The 17170-nt window shown below is 53.5% G+C and overlaps 1 protein-coding gene across 1 annotated transcript in view; it reads right to left on the bottom strand.

The window, feature by feature from the left end:
* ZNF516 (zinc finger protein 516) overlaps positions 1–17170 on the bottom strand; it is a 32418-nt gene that overhangs the window by 13640 nt on the left and 1608 nt on the right. Inside the window, exons 2-5 of the mRNA XM_006897245.1 lie at positions 17036–17160; positions 3927–4017; positions 3715–3824; positions 1326–2699 (exon numbers count right to left, since the gene is read on the bottom strand). Of these exons, the coding sequence (XP_006897307.1) occupies positions 1326–2699; positions 3715–3824; positions 3927–4017; positions 17036–17160 (1700 nt within the window). The remainder of the gene's footprint in view (positions 1–1325; positions 2700–3714; positions 3825–3926; positions 4018–17035; positions 17161–17170) is intronic.

The following is a 17170-nucleotide window of genomic DNA, read 5'->3' as shown; positions in this document are numbered from 1 at the left end:
CCCGGGGAGGACAGCCGGGGAGGAGAGCCCGGGGAGGACAGCCGGGGAGGACAGCCGGGGAGGACAGCCCGTGGAGGACAACCCAGGAGGACAGCCCAGGAGGACAGTCCGGGGAGGACAGCCCGGCGAGCGCAGCCTGGGGAGCACAGCCCGCACACAGCTCCACTCACTAAACGCAGAAGCCCTGAAGCTGTGTCGCTCTAAAATGACGTGTACAGACGTAACACATGAGGCCCTTCAAAGGAGTGACAAGGACAATGAGCATCTCCAAGGCTTTGTTCGGAATGACCAGGTGGGGGACGTGCCCGTCACATTTCAGGGGCAGGACCTTCACAGGCTATCCTGGTCGACAAGGTGGGAAGGCAGCCCTGCCAGGGCTCCCTAGAGTTGTACCACAGGGGACATCACCATGCCCACCAACGTCACTCCTGGTCACCACACGGAGGAAACCCAGGACTCAGAGGAGGAGTGCTGCACAGTCTGCCCACAACCAACGGCCTTCTCAGCCATGGCACGAGGGACGACGACAAGACCACCAGCCAACTCAACCGCCAGCCTAGGGGGTGGTTCTGACCAACAGGAGGGGAAATGCGGAAGAAAACTTCAAATCCTTCTTGGAAACCAGATTTAACGGATCCACCCTTGGATGTACTGCCTGGGAGTGACTTTCAAGCCTTGACCCAAGACTTTTTATCTTCCACTAAAGTAATCTTTAAGCGGAATGACTTAGCTTGCTTATTAAGACCTTCTGCTTGAGTGCAGGACGTGCCTTTAAATAGCCAACTGTACAAAACGCAAGGACAATGGACTTGAGTGAGCAAGGGAAGGTCAAAGGGTGGAGAGGCAGCCAGGAGGTGGACACAGGATGAAGTGGCAGACGAACACGCTGACTAGGTGTGAGGGGGAGACACATTTTCACCAAAATAAACCCCAAACACTCCAACAAGGAGTGTGTGCGTGTGTACATGGATGTGTGTGTGTGTGTACGCACTCACGCATGCCTGTCCAGGGTGAGCCAGGAGACCAAGGGTGTCAGGTGGTAGTCACTCATTCCTCCCAGGACCTGGGGTACAGCAGGGAGGGGTTTCTGGGGGAGCATCTTACCTCAGGGGTGAGGGGTGTGGGGTTGGGGTGGGATGTGTGTGTGTCTGTCTGTCTGTCTGTCTGTCTGATTCCTCCCAGGACCTGGGGTACAGCAGGAAGGGGTTTCTAGGGGAGCATCTTACCTCGGGGGTGTGGGTGTCTATGTGTTTGTCTGTCTGTCTCTCTCATTCCTCCCAGGATCTGGGGTACAGCAGGAAGGGTTGTCCAGGAGGGCCTCTTACCTCGGTGCTCCAGGGCCGGCCCACTGGAGCCCCAGCTCTGATAGAGGGTGGCGAGGTCCTTTGGAATGTAGGTCTTGAAGATGTTGAGAATGTCCAGGGGCTTCTCCTGGCCCTCGGTGGCTGGCTCGGGCTTGACCACGCAGTGCTCAGGTGGTGCTCCAGCCGCTGAGGGCTGAGCCTGGACAGCTGTGCTGCCCCTGGCCGCCACGCCGCCCGGTGTCCTGGGTTCTGGAGTGGCCTTGGAGGCGAGCTCTTGGGGAGGTAGAGGGGAGCCCCCATCAGCTTTACTGGGTGGCTGGCACGGCGGCGAGGGGCTGAACTTGGCTTTAGTGGAGTCCGGGGCACTGTGCTTGGTTGGAGGGCCTGGGCTGGGCACCGCAGGGGGCGTGCCCTGCTTCTCGGCCAGCCTGGTGGGCACCAAGGGGCCAGCCCGGGTGATAACGGAGGGCGTGGGGGTGGCACTTCTGCTGAGGCCACCACCAGCAGTGGGCTGAGGCTCGGGCTTGGGCCGAGCAGGGGGTACGCGTGGAGCACTCTGCCCAGGTGAGGGGCCAGACCAGGCCTGGTGTTGACCATCAGGACTGTGTGCCCATGGCTCACAGGGGGCCCCCGGGGTGCCCTCTTTGGCCCGGGGCATCCCTGGGGCCTTCGTAGCAATGCCCAGCAGTGGTGACGAACCACCCCTGGAGGCTGGCCCTTGCGTGCGTGCAAAGCGGGCCACGGGCAGGGGCTGGCACTCCTTGCCACCCAGCGCGGGTGGAGGCCCCGTGCGCCCATTACGTGCCAAGAAGACCAGGTGATTCTTGATGCTCCGGCAGCCGTTGGGCTGCACCCAGGGAGGTGCCACCGCACTTCCACTGACACGGTGCCAGACACGCTTATGCATCCACAGGACCTCGGGGTAGTAGGAGTGGTGACTACAGTAGGGGCAGGGGTGCACTGGCAGAGCCGCCCGCAGGGCGCAGGCCGCCTCCCTGCCACGTGTGCCCCGCGAGGACCGTGCACTCAGATCCAGTGGCCCTGGCTCAGGGCTGTGCGGTGCGCCCCCGGGGGGCTCCCTGCCCGCTGCGTCCAAGGGGGCCTTGTCCAGCCGGGGCCGCGCCAGCCTGTCTGGGGGCAGTGGTGAATCCATGCTGGCCAGACACCCCGTGGTGCTATCCAGCCCCTCGGGCTTGGAGTGCAGCGCTGGCATCTTCAAATCCAGGGAGAATCGATGTGCATCTGGTCTTCTGGAAGCTTCTCTGCCACTGCTTTCAAGGAAGCTGACCGGAGCCGGGATCCCAGACACGTGATCCCCAAAGGCATGGCTCTGGCCTGCACTGGTGAGGGCGGCAGGTGCTTCCTTGGGAGAGCCGCGGTGGCTGGACTTCGGCCCTGGAAAACGTGAAGCAAGATGGGCAGTTATCATCTCGGACGGGTACACGGCCAGGTGTAGAAACAGGGGCAGGAAAGATGACCCCGACTCATGGGGACCCCACTGCATGCCTCAGAGGAGGGATGGGTATGGGGCCCAGGCACAGAAACGGTGACGCAGGCAGAACCAAGCAGGGGCTAGAAAAATGCCCCCGACCCATGCGGACCCACGCGGACCCACGCCTCAGAGGAGGGCTGGGCTTCCTAAGTGAGCAGTGGCAGGCTCTCAGAATTTCTTCCGAAGGACGTCAGGGTGGCCTCAAACACCCAACCTCTCAGTCAGCTGCTCAGTGCACCCACCCAGCCTCTCCAAAGCCAACCACATCGAATTTGTGGACACACGTGCTTTGTCTTCAGAAATGGACAAAGTTTTTAACACACTCCACCAGGGTCAAACCGCAGTGTGGGATCAGGGCTTCTTATCTAATGAGTTAAAATAACCCCTGATTGTCCAGAACAGCTGTTGGCACCAAGGACCGTGTCCACCCTGTCGAGCAGACAGCAGAGTGACGCACGCCAGTCAGGAAAGGACGTTTACCTTCAGCACCACCGTGCCCCACACAGAGCTCTCCAGGGGCCCTGGACCGTGTAAGCTCACAGGGGAGACAAGATTCCCCAAAGAAACAGCTGGAGCTCGTGGCCAAGGACCACACAGCTGGCACCGGGCAGAGGCGGCACGGGAAGACAGCCTTCCCAGAGCACCACTGTCTGCCCCCAAAATGGCTGGCTGGAGTCTTGACCTCCCCTAACCTAGTGAGGCCCTGACCAGCCTGTCAGTGAGCTCCAGCCCCTCCTGCCCCCAGCCCGCCTCACTGGCACAGGGCGGACCACCCCTCACTGCTGCCCCTCTGCACACAGGTGTGTGAGGCAGACCGGTGGGCCTGGTGACCTGTCCCCACCTCGGGAATGCTGTCACGGAAGCTAGCATGGCCAAGCATCGGGCCTCACGTGGCTCAGCTACACAGGGAACCCTCACCCAAGTCCAGGCCCAACTCGCTGGCCTCACGGAATGCCCAGATCAGACAGACAACACAGGGGCCAGCCCCGGCCACGGGCTGCACACAGGCACTCACTCCTACCTGGAAACTAGAAAAGGAAAGGGTACAGCCTAGAGGTGGGGGCTGTTACACAAACCACAACTGAGTCCGTCTGACCCGGGTCCCAACCCAAGCTGCACGACCAGCTGACCTGTTCAGGCTCGCCAAGGTCAGCATGCCCACCTGCTCCTCTCCGACAGGGACAGCGAGTGCCTGTTCTCCCAGGAGCCTGCGACTAGGCCCTGCAGATTATAGGGTGGGGGGGTGGTTCTAGACCAGGGCTCTGGGCCTGGTCCTCTGCGCCTGGCTCAGGCCCAGGGGACTGCCCAGCACGGACACTGTGGCGGGATCCACGGGCAGGAAGCCAGGGTTTGTCAAGAGATGGACAAAGAGTATGTCCACCTGGGCAACAGAGAGTGCTGCAGCCACAGACAGAACAATGCTCTGATCCAACATTACCATGTGGACGAACCGGGAAGCTTCATGTGGAACGAGGGTCACCACACACAGGCAACTACTGTCCCCTGTGACCATGCAGACCAAGGAACAGGACAACAGCAGGGCAGAGGCTCCCAGGCCCACAGGCCACTCTCTGGACATTCTGCTTCCAAAGAAATAAGAGAAATCAAGAGCTATCAAGAACCATGAGTGTCCTGTCACCGGAGGACACAGGCCAGTGTTCCACCAATACCCCACTGCAGGGCCAGAGCAGGGGCGCAGCAGGTCCTGCTTCCAGAGTGCCCACCAGGCACTGGAAATGGGGCAACAAGGCAGAGGCCACGATGTGAGGGTCATCTCCCACTTCTACTACTACTGGTAAATGGAACTTCACTAACTGAAAGGTCAGAGGTCCAAACCCACCAGCCACGCCGCCGGCTGGACAAAGACCTGGAAGTCTGTGCGTAAAGGTGATCACCTCAGGAACCCACAGGGGCAGGTCCACCCTGTCCTACAGGTGGCTGTGAGGGATGTCCTGGGTTCCTCACGCACAGTAACTGAGGGAACAGCAACTGCTCTCACAACCCAAGCTCTGCAGGGACCCCCCACTTTCCTCAGGACTCGCTGACTCAAGACACCTTCTGAGTGTCCTCCTGGGTCGTGATATACACAGCACGAACCAAAAGAAACAATGTGCAGGAACAGGGAGGCTGAGACCTGCACACCCCCCGGCTCCAAGCCCCTTCAAGACAGAACGTGGGTTACACAGCCATGTGGCCACCAACCTCTCCCGGGGCTGAGAACTCGGATTACACACCCATGTGTACCCCCACCCTTCCTGGAACTAAGCACATCTCGACCTTACATGGTAATTAACCATCAACTATTAACATAAGTAACTTACAAGACCACAAGTTACTCATGTTAATGGAAAAATATGTAAATATCTTCACACTCTGGAAACTGTATTTTGATATCTGGGGGAAAACAGCTCCAAACTGAAGACATGATTTCTGAGTAAACATTTTTAGGTATGTGACACGGAAAATTTCCGTTTAAAGTTGGGAAAGGAGGGTTTCAAAGACTCCTTTCTCCTAGATTTAATTCAAAGAGTACAAGATCAACACTTTCAAGATTAATCCAACATGCTGGTCCCCAGCCACAGCCGTCATTTCCAGGATACCCTGTCCTAGCATAAAACCCACGCCTTCTGGAAACCAACAATTCACTGTCATTGACACGATGAGAGGACTTGTCCCTTAGGACGGCTTTTTTAAAATCAAATCCTTGCTAAAGTGAATACAGCACAAAAGACTTCTTTTCGTGACTGTTAAAAATTTGTGCACCCTAGTTCACCCCCAAATTTTAACAGCAAACTTCACTATCGACCATATGAGAGACGTGTTGAAATACTAAAGTACAAAGAAATCATATACAAGACCTCACAAACCATGAGTGGGTTACACACCAACAGCCTCTGTATGAACCCATGCTTTTTCAATTGGCTAAAAAAAATTTACATTTTAAAATATGTGGGCTGGTGGTAGTTCCTGAAAAAGAGCAAGTATGTCCTACCTGCTGGGCTTACAACTCTAAACCCAACCCTCACTCAACCCAAACTTCAACCCTGACTCTCCCTAATTCCACCTCCAACCCTTACCCCAAACCCCAATCCAAACCCCAATCCTCACTCTCAACCTTTTGATTCCTAGCTCAATGCTTATCCAGGGCCCCTAAAATGTCAGTAAGGAAGCCGACAGAAAACAAAGGGGGGGGGATGACTGTATTATACTTTCCCGCATTCTCCTACAGCTATTTTCTTAAGGACAGACGCTAGAATTTCCCATCAAATGTGACCAGGAAGCACTTGGCCGCTAAACCACGTGCAGGGTGGGTTTGGGGGTGGTTTTTCCACATGATAAACATATAAACCTGTTCATTGTCTTAAACATAATTTGATTTCTTTTTTAAGAAGGCTTTAAATCATGTGATTTAGGTTTTTCCTGCTGTAATGCTTAACTATCAATAAAAAAAAAACAAGAAACAGGAAACCCAAACCATGCATGTATTTACAAAGAAATGGTGGTGGGAGTTCTAAAAACCAGGCTCCTTTTAACATGACGACGAAGCTCTCTGTTACCAAGCTGGTTCCACTCCACAGCGACCGTGTGGAAGAGAACACACCCTGGCCCAGTCCTGTGCCATCCTCGGTGACGGTGGCATGTGGAGCCCACCACTGCAATCCAGCTCCCTGGGGTCTTCCTCTCCTTCTCTAACCCTCCAACTTAACCAAGCATAATGTGCTTTTCCCAGGACTGGTGCTTCCTGGTTACACGTCCAAAGTGGAGGAGATGAAGTCTCCCCACCTTCAGTTCCAAGGAGCATGCTAGCTGCACCTTCAAAACAGGTCGTCATGATGGTGCATCCCCCCATTCAAGCTGTATGATGAGCTCAGGTCACTGGCATCAGCACTGAACACCCCTCATTAACAACCTACGGGACAACTCTGCTCGCACACTCTCAAGTGTTTACGGATGGCATTTAAGGACTGAAACCATCAGTGTGGATGGCTGTGTGTTGTTATGTGCTGTCGAGTTGCCTGCGACTCGTAACAACCCTGTGTACAACAGTCCTAAACCCTGCTCTGTCCTGTGCCAATCTCACTTTCTCAAACATACCTACCCCATTACCCCAGTCACTAATCAATCCATCTCACTGAGGGTCTTCCTCTCTTGCACTGTCCCTCCACCCTCCCAAGCATGATGTCCCTCTCCAAGGACTGGTCCCTCCTTGCAACATGTCCAAAATAGGTCAGACAAAGCTTCAGAATCCTTACATCCAAGGAGCAGCCTGGTTTTACCCTCTCTAGGATAAGCCTATTTGTACTCCTAGCAGTCCATGGTATATTCAATACTCTTCTCCAGAATCACAGATCAAAGGCATCAATTCTCCTATCATCCACAGTCACTGTCGAGCTTTCTGATGCATAGCAAGTGACTGCAAAGACCATGGCCTGGATCAGGCGCACCTTAGTCTCCAGACTGACATCATTGCTCCTCAGCACTTTGGAGAGGTCTCTGACAGCAGACTTTCCTAATGCAATTCGTCTTTTAACTTGCTGGCTGCTGGTACCCAGAGTGCTGACTGTGGAGCCAAGCAAGCTAAAGCTGCTAACAATCTCAGTTTCTTCACTATCTATCATGATGCTGCCAATCGGCCCAGTGGTGAGAATATTTGTTTACGTGGAAAAAAATCCTCACAACTGGACCAGGAAGCACACAGTGATAAATGGATAAAAGATGAAGTTGTCGAAGATCTCATTTCACCTGCATCCTCAACCAACACCTACGGAATCAACAGTCAAGAAATCAAACGATGTATCACAATGGCCCAATCAGTGTTTCTTTACTAATGAGCAGGGATATTACTTTGAGGACTAAGGTGTGCCTAGTAAATCCTGAGTCAGGGTATTTTCAATGGGCTCAAATGTATGTGAACGCTGGACAAAGAATAAAGACGACAAAATAGGAACTGATGTCTTTTAATCATGTTGGGGAAAATACTGAATAAATGATGGACTGCCAAGAGAATGAACAAGTACAAGGTTTTCTCATACAGTCTCCAGTTTTAAACTCGGACGATGAGCAGGATAAAGGCCATTTCAGTCCACAGGCTACAGATGGTCAGCGTCCGTCCACACACAGCAGTGACTACAGGGCTTCGGGCGCTTTGCTCCACTGCGACCAGGAGGTGGCACCAGCTCACAACGCAGCACCCGCTGCTCCTTCCCCGGACGACACGTGGCCCAGGTTTTGACAATCTCAGCCCCCACTTTTCAACAGCTCACATTTATCAGCTAGACACACACACACCAAGGGCCTGGCTTAAAGCTCCGTCCATTCAAACATGCACATTCCTATTAAGAGCAGCATAATACATGACAAAGTAGTCCATGGACGGATCTTTGTGCCTTCCAACATTTCCAGGCTGAGAGTGCAGGGGGTTTAGATCAATGACCTACTTAGATTATCTAGTAGTTACATCTAAACAGTAACTCTGTGTGCATTCGTCCCTGGAGGCTACATGATCATCTTGCCAACAGGAATCATCAACTAGGACTTTGGTACAAACACTAAAAGCACAAACCCACCGCCACCAAGCTGATTCCTACTCAGGGACCCCACAGGACCCAGCAGAACTGGCCCAGAGTCTCCAAGGCTGTAAACCACGTTATATTTCATATAATCCAGATTCTCAAGTGATTGTTCTTCATTCAGACTGAACTGAGATGGAGAAGTTATTTAACCTTGATTGACACTGTTCTGATTTTAAACCAAGGAGTATACATTTGTTTTACTTGGACAGCTGCTTCTTGGTTCATGGAGAGGTTTCATAATTAGTTGTTCTAGAATTACCATTATTCTCGATGTTATCCATAATTTATCAACTACACAGCCTTTGCAAAATAAGTAAAACTCAGATTAAAAAAATGCAACTGTTTCACTGTCTCCCATGAAGCCACTCTGCATTTGAACCTTTCAGACAGAAACTGACTTCTTTAGCAGCACTGTACCCCCCTTTTCCAACAGTGACTATGGCTACCCGTCTCTTAAACTCCCAAAGAGCAAGCCAACTGCCAGCAAGTCCATCCCACCTATAGTGACCCTGTGTAGGACATAGCAGAACTGACCCATGGGGCTTCCAAGGCAGGAAGTCTTTCTCCCATGCAGCTGCTAGTGGGTCCGACCCCCTGACCTTTCCATTCGTGTCCAAGGCTTCCCATCCATCGATAAAGCTGTCATACTGTAATCGCTCTCTTTCAAGCAGAGTTCCAACCGACCCACAAACCCCAAGTCTTCAGCATGTGCCTCACAGGCTCCAGCGCCCTGACTCAGTCATTCACCCATTTCCAGCCCCTCCCCACCCCCACCCCCAGTGCCTCACGTCCTCCCACACACGACAGAAAAGACCAAGTGCTCCAAGACGCAGAGGGAGGCCAAGGCAGTGAGTGGTGGGCGAACAGCACTTACAGCTGAGTCACTCCTGTCGTACAAAAGGACGCGGCACAAAGAGGCACTCCTTACAGAGCCCGGTCATGCCGCCCGGCAGCCGTGTGCCCATCCCGCTCTGGCACTTGACCTGTGTATGTGCGTGCACACACACACAGAGTACACACATGCCATCCACCTGCTGTGCCTGTTCTGGTTTTTTTCTGCTTTCCTCATGTGCGTGCTCTCACACACATGCATGCACGTACACACCCCCATGCACATGCTGTGCCTATGCCGGTCCATTCCTGCTCTCGTGCACACATGCCCGCACATACACATACACACACGTCTACCCCTGTAATCACACACAACCACGTGTACGTGTATCTGTGGCCACACACTCCTGTGAAGCTGCAGTGTGTGTGCATGCACAAATGTGCACAACCGCAATCACAATGCTGCACACAAACACACACAGACAGGTCTGACGATGCACCCATGCACGGCCACACATGCAGGCTCAGTAAACACACGCACCCAGGGGCGGCACCATGCGTCACGTACACACGCACTTTGCCTCCAAGAGCCACATCTTGTCTGCGGCTGGGAGGGACAACAGGACCACTACTGTTCCAATGAGATCACTACACCATGGCCACCGCATCCTGGGAACTAGTCACCCTCCAAGGCCCACCTAGACAAGGGTCCCAAACGTACAGTGCATATGAACACCCTGCAGAGAAGAGGATGGCGCAGCTGGACATGAGAGCCAGTCCACGCCTGCACAACCTGCAGCAGAGGGACACAGAGCGAAGGATGCACATCCCTGGCGACAGTCTCGTGAGTGACGGCCCTCTCTTCACCACTTGGGGAAGCACACAGTCCATGGTCATCAGTCCCCTGATCTTAAAGCTCTACTGGAAAATATGTCCCATTTTCTTACCAAGATGGATTCGAATCACTGACCTTCCAGACAGCAGGCCCACACTTAAAAGCACAAAGCCACCAGGGCCCTTGAAACAGTGCAATCCCACACAACTCAGTATCTCCAAATGCATCACTCTGGCCACTAACTGGCCAATAAAGCATCCAGTCAGCAGGCCCACCACACAAAGGACACACGGCCGGCACACTGCACACCAGAGACATACACGGTCAGCACACCGGGGACACACGGCTGGCACACAACACACCGGGAACACACGGCCAGCACACAACACACCGGGGACATACGGCCGGCACACAACACACCGGGAACACACGGCCAGCACACAACACTCCGGGGACACACGGCCGGCACACAACACACCGTGGACACACGCCCAGCCCTGTGGGACAAGTCCATGGCCTCACTCCAGGGCAGGGACGGCTCTGCTCAGGGAGCCCCTGCCATCATGCATCTCACAGCCAGAGCACAGAGAAGAGCAACCTGCTGGGTCCTGAGCAAACCTGGGACACCTTGGGGGACATTCCTGGGACACCTTGGGGGACATTCCTGGCTGAAAGGCATGATCCAGGAGTCACTCTGCCCACACCCCATCCCGAGTTCACAAGGTTGGCCGTGTCAAGTCTGAGATTCTGGTCTCTGTCCTTCCTTCATCTACACGCCAAAAAACTGGCCGTGTCCTGCTGGGACCTGAAACACCAGGGTCATGGAAGCCAGCAAGCCACCAGCCGGAACAGGACAGGTGGGCAGGCAGGGTGGCTAAAGGTGAAACCCTGGAAAGGTTCTCTATGGTACCAGAACTCAAGAAACAGTGATCTATGGAAGAGTTCTATGTGATCCAGGAAACGTGGGGAGAAGTTCTAGGGGTACCGGAAACTCCAGGGCTGATCACTGCCCCCTCAGTGTGTTCCAGCCATGGTCGCCCATCTGTGCGTCACACACGCATACAGGGCTGCCACAGACCACAGCGAGCCTCGTCTGACACCAGCAGGCAGGATGTGCTGTGCACATCAAGTGTGCGTGCGCGCGTGTGGCCAAGTGTGCATGTACACGTGTGCGAGTGGCCCCATGTGCTCCTATGAGTGTGCACATGTGTTTGGAAGGAGTGTCCCTCCACAGTGGGTCGTCCAGAGGACACTTAGGGGAACGGCAGCAGCTGAGCAGGACCAATGACCAACGTCCAAGGCCCTGAGGAGTGGCTGGTCCCACCTGGCAACCTGTCCAAGGGATGCTCACTCAGCTCTGAAGACCAAGGCTCTGAAGCCGAGCCACCTTCATGAGATGTCCACTTTGTAACCACTGACCACACTCCCCGGGCTGTGGCCTTGTCATGGAGCAGATGTCACAGACCCAGGAGAGGACAGTTAGCTCCCGGTGACAGTACCCCAGGCATGGCACACAGGTCCTGTTCCTGTGCTGTCACGGGACAGGCGGGGCACCCCAAAAGCCAGACTCTAGAGGAAAGGCTCCCCTGGCCACTGGGTCCACCTGCCCACAGAGGTGAGGCTGATCAGCCCTATGGGAAATGGCCTCACCTCGTTTTAGTGATGGGGGCGGGGGAGACAGCTGAGAAGCTGTGAATGCATGCCCTAAGTACAAACTGCATCTCAAAAGTCCCTAGTGCTTTTTAAGTAAATCAATACATAATAGAAAACTTATTTACATAAAGAAGGAAAATGAACCCTCTCTTGTATCATAGACATTATGATTAAAATTATGTCTGTCAAGCACTTTTTTAAAAAATGTTAACTTAAAATTACTGGGTTTTTAAACTCTGTATCGTGATAGGATTGATTCAGTGACTGGGGTAATCGGGATGGGTGTGTCAGAGGCAGTGCGACTGGCACAGGATAGAGCTGGGTTTAGGGCTGTTGTGCATAGGGTCGCTATGAGTCGCAAACGACTCGATGGCACATAACAACAAACGATCGTGATAGGAGTGAAGCGCTGAGAGCTGCACGCTGTATTTCTAGGCACTGAGTACACGTGACGTCCTAACAGTGTCTGCCCATTTCTGCCTGGGTTTCCGGTTTCACTTCCCCTCCTTTCCTCTCTAGTCCTCTCTCTGGGTTTTCTCATGGGGCACTCACTGCCCCTCGGTTTGATGTCATTAATAGTGTGAGGAGCTCATGTTTGGATGAAAGTATGCAGCAGTGGCAACCGGTGGTTTAAATCTGCCAACTTCTCTTTGGGAATGAATAAGGCAGTCAGCTCCCCTTAAGAGCCCAGAGACCCTTGGGGAGTTGTCCTCTGCCGTTCAGGGTCCTGGGAGTCAGAAGGGGCTCCACATCATTGGATAGGACTTGGGGTTTTCCATCCTGTGAAAGAGCTGCCATTTCAACAATCCCTAGTAAACCAGTGACCCCAGCTCCGAACGTCAAGGTCTGTGACCCCTTGTGGTCCTTTCCCGCACTCTTCCACCCCCATTTCATCAAACCTAATACCCAGGACTATCAGAGTCAAGGTGATCAAACATCTGCAAGTCTTTAAAAAGCACAATGTTCAAAGCAGAAACAATTCACTAATTACAAGAAGCTACCTTTTTTTCCCAGCTTCCAAAATAGTTTATTAAGAGAAAAATAAAAATAGGGGAGCTCTGGTGGCCTAGTGGCAAGACGCTGCACTGCAATCCCAGAGGAACACGGTTCGAATCCACCAGACGCTCTGCCGGAGAAGGAGGCGCAATATCCTCCTGTACCAGTCAGATCTGATTTGACGGTACACGCACACAAAATAATAAAAAAAAAAAAGAGAGAAAAACAAAATTGGAAAAAATTGAAATAGGGCAAATATCTACAGTTGTCGTTGTTAAGTGCTGTTGAGTCACAAACAACTCATAGTGACCTTATAGACAAAAGTCCTGAACACGTGCGTAACTTTCATCTATTCTCTAAGCTCATAGGGTTTCCGGAGGCAAGCTCTGTGGACGCCACTCCTGCTTCCAAGCTTGTTTTAATTGGGGAGCTCCACCAAACACTGCCCACCATGGGGAACCATTACCACATTGGAAGTTATCTACAGAGTTACTGCAAAAGATTCTTTCCTTACAGAGTTGCTAAAGCGCTTCCTGAAAGGTTCCAAAAAGACTAGAAGAAACTTCCCAATTATCTTTATGCATAAAATGTTCAAATCTTGCCAATCAAGCCTCAAAATGAACCTTCTACATCACCCCGTGAAGTTTGTTTCCTCTGCTCACTGTGTCACAAGGCTTCCAACCCTGAATCCAAGCCGTTTGCTGACGGCACAGCCGACTTTCTGCACTCTTTCGACTTCTCTGGTTCACAGAGATTACTCTCTGAGCATTTAACAGCTATAAGCTACATTTCAGTGAAAGAAGCCTCAGGGGATCGCTGGGCTTCACAGATTATCTCAGAACAACAGTTAGGAGGGCTCAGAGTGTAGATACCACCGAAGACTTAGAATGCTCCGTTTGATCAGGATTTGGAGTCACACCTGGAGTCTGAACTGCTGGGGCCATGACACTGTGTCCCCTGAGCTGGCCACTCCACTGCTGTGACAGCGACCTCAAACGGGCGTCCACTGGGCTCACTCATCTAAGACTCGGCCAACCATCCCAGCTTGCTTGTAGCCGTCACCTCGGAACCAGCTCACAGCTGACCCTCCCGGGGGGCTGAGGCTGCAAACTGCACGGGAGACCACTCACCTTCCTCTCAAATAGCTGCTGGCGGATTTGAACCAGCAGAGGCATGAGCTCTGGGCCAGCAGTGCAGCTTGCTGCTGGCTACACCCCAGAACCCTTTTTAATGACGAGGAAAGTCAGTTCACCAATTCACACTCAAAGCCAAGGTTCCCTGAGGCACGCACGCCCTCCTTCATGCGATGGTCAGCAGAGCCAGCTCACAGCTACTGTGCAATCCAGCCCCGAGTCTCCAGACCTTAGTGACGGGGTGAGGTGGGGGGCGCAAGGCCCAGCAAATGCAGGTGTCCAGTTCAGCATCAAAGCCACGGGCAGTGGACGTTTTGTGGCCACGTACGTTCAGAGCTGGTTCCTAGGGGAGAGGCACAAAGGCTCTGCAACGATGGCACCACTGGTCCCTGGGCACAACCTCAAGCTGAGCCCTCAGGCCTATCACGTTCAGACATGAAGCCACGGTCCGCTCCTGGAGCCAAGAATGCACAGAGGCCGCTGGGAGCTTGTTTATGTCTCGTCAACCCTTGAACCCTGCTTCACATCACACAGTCAGGTTCAAGTCCAACCGCTAATCCAGGAAACAGCAGTTTACGTTTGTGTCTAGGACGCAAGACGCAGCTACCAAGACTTGGAGAACACGTGTCCCTGACACATCACGTGACTCGTCCTCCAATACGGAGCAGAGCCTGGTGAGATGACTCACGGACAGGGACACACAGCTATGGGTCACGGGCCTGCAGGTGAGGTGAGGGATGCCACGTAGCAAAGGGCGGATGAAAACCCAACCGCCTCGTGAACGTCCGCTCAAATCACAATGAAACAGTAACGGGGGAAAGGAATGTGAGGGTCCCTGAAAATATCTTAAAACCGAACAGTCACCGAGCATAACAGTGGGGAGGCTGTGCTCCGAAAACTGTAATCTCGAGATCCGGCTCTCCAGGACCAAAGTGATGCTCAGCTGGTCTCCTGCCTGGTGTCCAGAGCGACCCTGACCCCTTCAGGCTCTGACAATCCTTCATGCCCCACCAAGACCTTACACATGAAGGCCTGGACAGGCGGCAACCCTCACAGGCCTCCGGCCATCAGTATCGCTCCAACATTTAAAACACAGTGTTCAGTATCTCCCCCAAAGACAGCACCCAAATCCACCCACTGCATTCTTCTCATCTAACAGCAGAACAATCTGTGGAAACAAGTCACGGGCAGGTGTCCAAGGTGAGTATCCTCACGGGGCAGTCACACACCCAGCCAGCGCTGGACTGTCACTTTAAGTGGACATCCCCCAGAAACAACGGCTGAAGGCAACACTAGAGTTTGGAATCTGTCACATCTGCAAAGCTGACAATTCTGTCCAGAGGAAAAGTATGAAGGGTACTCAGGGTTGTCATGGTCCTGCTGGCGTGGATCTGCCAGCCGACAGTTGGCCCAAGTCTCCCGCCTCTGCCACACTGCCCCCCTCCACCAGGACAGCACCAGTGAGGCCCCTGGACGTCCATTCTCAACGGTGCAGGCAGCACAGCACTGCGGCCGCGGCTGTTCTTCGCAGTAGGCGCCAAACACCAGCACCTGATTAGTCTGTTATTAATTACCATCTGCCGTCAGAACGGATGGGGACAAGAGCTTGTCCAAGTATCGAAACCGTCCTCAAATGCAGAAGAAACACAAAGAACTCTCCTGTCCTATCAGGAAGCTGCTGTCAGCAGGCACGGCTGATGGACCTGTAGCCGTGGCGGTCAAACGGCAGCTGAGAACCGAACCTCAGAAATACCACCCTGGGGCTCTAACTCACCCCCCAAGTTTCCACTACAACAGCAGAAACACGCACACTTTGCCGAGTCCATGGAGACAGAGGCGCACAGCGGGGAATCTTCACAGATGCTTACTGCTCACCCTTCTCCAACCGTCTGGAGATCCACCAGCCAACCTTTCATTTCACAAGCTGAACGTGGAACCACTGTGCTGTTCAAATCATCAGAGAAATCAAAACATGCTCCGAACTATACTGAACATTCTAAAAACAGTGACCTCTCCTAACCAAGTCACCACAGGACTAAAGTCTCTGAACGTCCTGTACTGTAGACCCCCGTGGATGTCCAGGGGTGCTGGGGCCTCAAAGACCACCACACCTTACTGTGCTGCACACCTGTCTCCAGGTAATCTGGCTAAACCTCTAGTTAGGGAATCAACTACACTTTTTCTTTGGATAAAGTGCACGGGGCTCACTTCCCTGACATAGAAATCCATCAGAATCACGTTGGTTCCTGAGTAACAAACACCCCAAAGTTCCGAAACTGAGTATCATCCAACTCAACCTAGATGAAAAACCACCCAGGTGGTAACAAAACTTTGAAATTTAGATAAAACCTAGGGAAATTACAAATGTCAAGCTTGTTAGCTTCTTTAAGGATATACATGCTTGTTACACAGAAAGCGACCAGTTCCCACCAATCATCTGTGAGCTGCCTGAACCAAGCCGCTGTACACCCACCTGAAGCGATCCTCTATCTGCCAGCCAGGTGTAGAGGGTTGGGAGATGAGAGGAAGAGGATGGGAGAAAGGACCCACAGGAGTGTCCACCAGCTCAAGGCTGCTGGACACAGGTACACAGTGTGCATAATTAGCAGTGGCTTGAGAAGGGAGCTGCCTCTGGAAGAGTGTCGGCCCCGCAGCGGTGCATGAGCACAGGCCACCTGGACTTCTGTGGATCACTCAGGAGTGGGATCACCTGGGCAGGTGACCACCCGTATGCAGGGCTCCCTGAATGCAGATTATCTGGATGTGGATCACCCGAGCACCGGGCTGAGTGTGGATTCCTGCACTTAGAACACCTGGGGCCAGGCTACTAGGGCACAAGCACCCTGGCACAGGAAGGGGAGCCTGCACATGGTGACACCTGGCATGGAGATACCCGGACCTGGGGAAGCCTGGGCATTGGCCATGAAAGCACGGTCTATGTGAATACGGAGTACCGAGACTTAGGACTACCTGGTCGCCAAGTTCCAGAGTATAAATCTACCCAGATGTGACCTGGCCGGGCTGTAGAACACCAGGACTGGGGGTGCCTGCATGTAGGATGCACCGACTGCGCTCAGACGCCAGACCCCTGAGGCAGGGGACTTCCTGGGAATGGGGCCACCCAGGAGGGAAACAAGACCACAAATATGTGGGCACAAGACTCCCCAAGTGGGGGTCTACCTTGGGGAAGGGGACACCTAAGCTTGGAGCTACCTCACCTCGTCCAGGCTCCAGCACGCCCTCATCTCCACTATCATCCGCTGCGTCGTCGGCCAGGCCGGAGCCTGGGGAGTCGTCTGCTGCGCTGGCCGAGCCAGGGCTGCTGGGCCCGCTGGCTGAGTCGCTGAGCGAGC

Source organism: Elephantulus edwardii, unplaced genomic scaffold (genome assembly GCF_000299155.1).
Source record: "Elephantulus edwardii isolate Elephantulus edwardi_28Jun2011 unplaced genomic scaffold, EleEdw1.0 scaffold00207, whole genome shotgun sequence".
Classification (NCBI taxonomy): Eukaryota; Metazoa; Chordata; class Mammalia; order Macroscelidea; family Macroscelididae; genus Elephantulus; species Elephantulus edwardii.
Note: the sequence above shows the minus strand (reverse complement) of the source record. Positions and strands in the feature narration are given on the sequence as shown.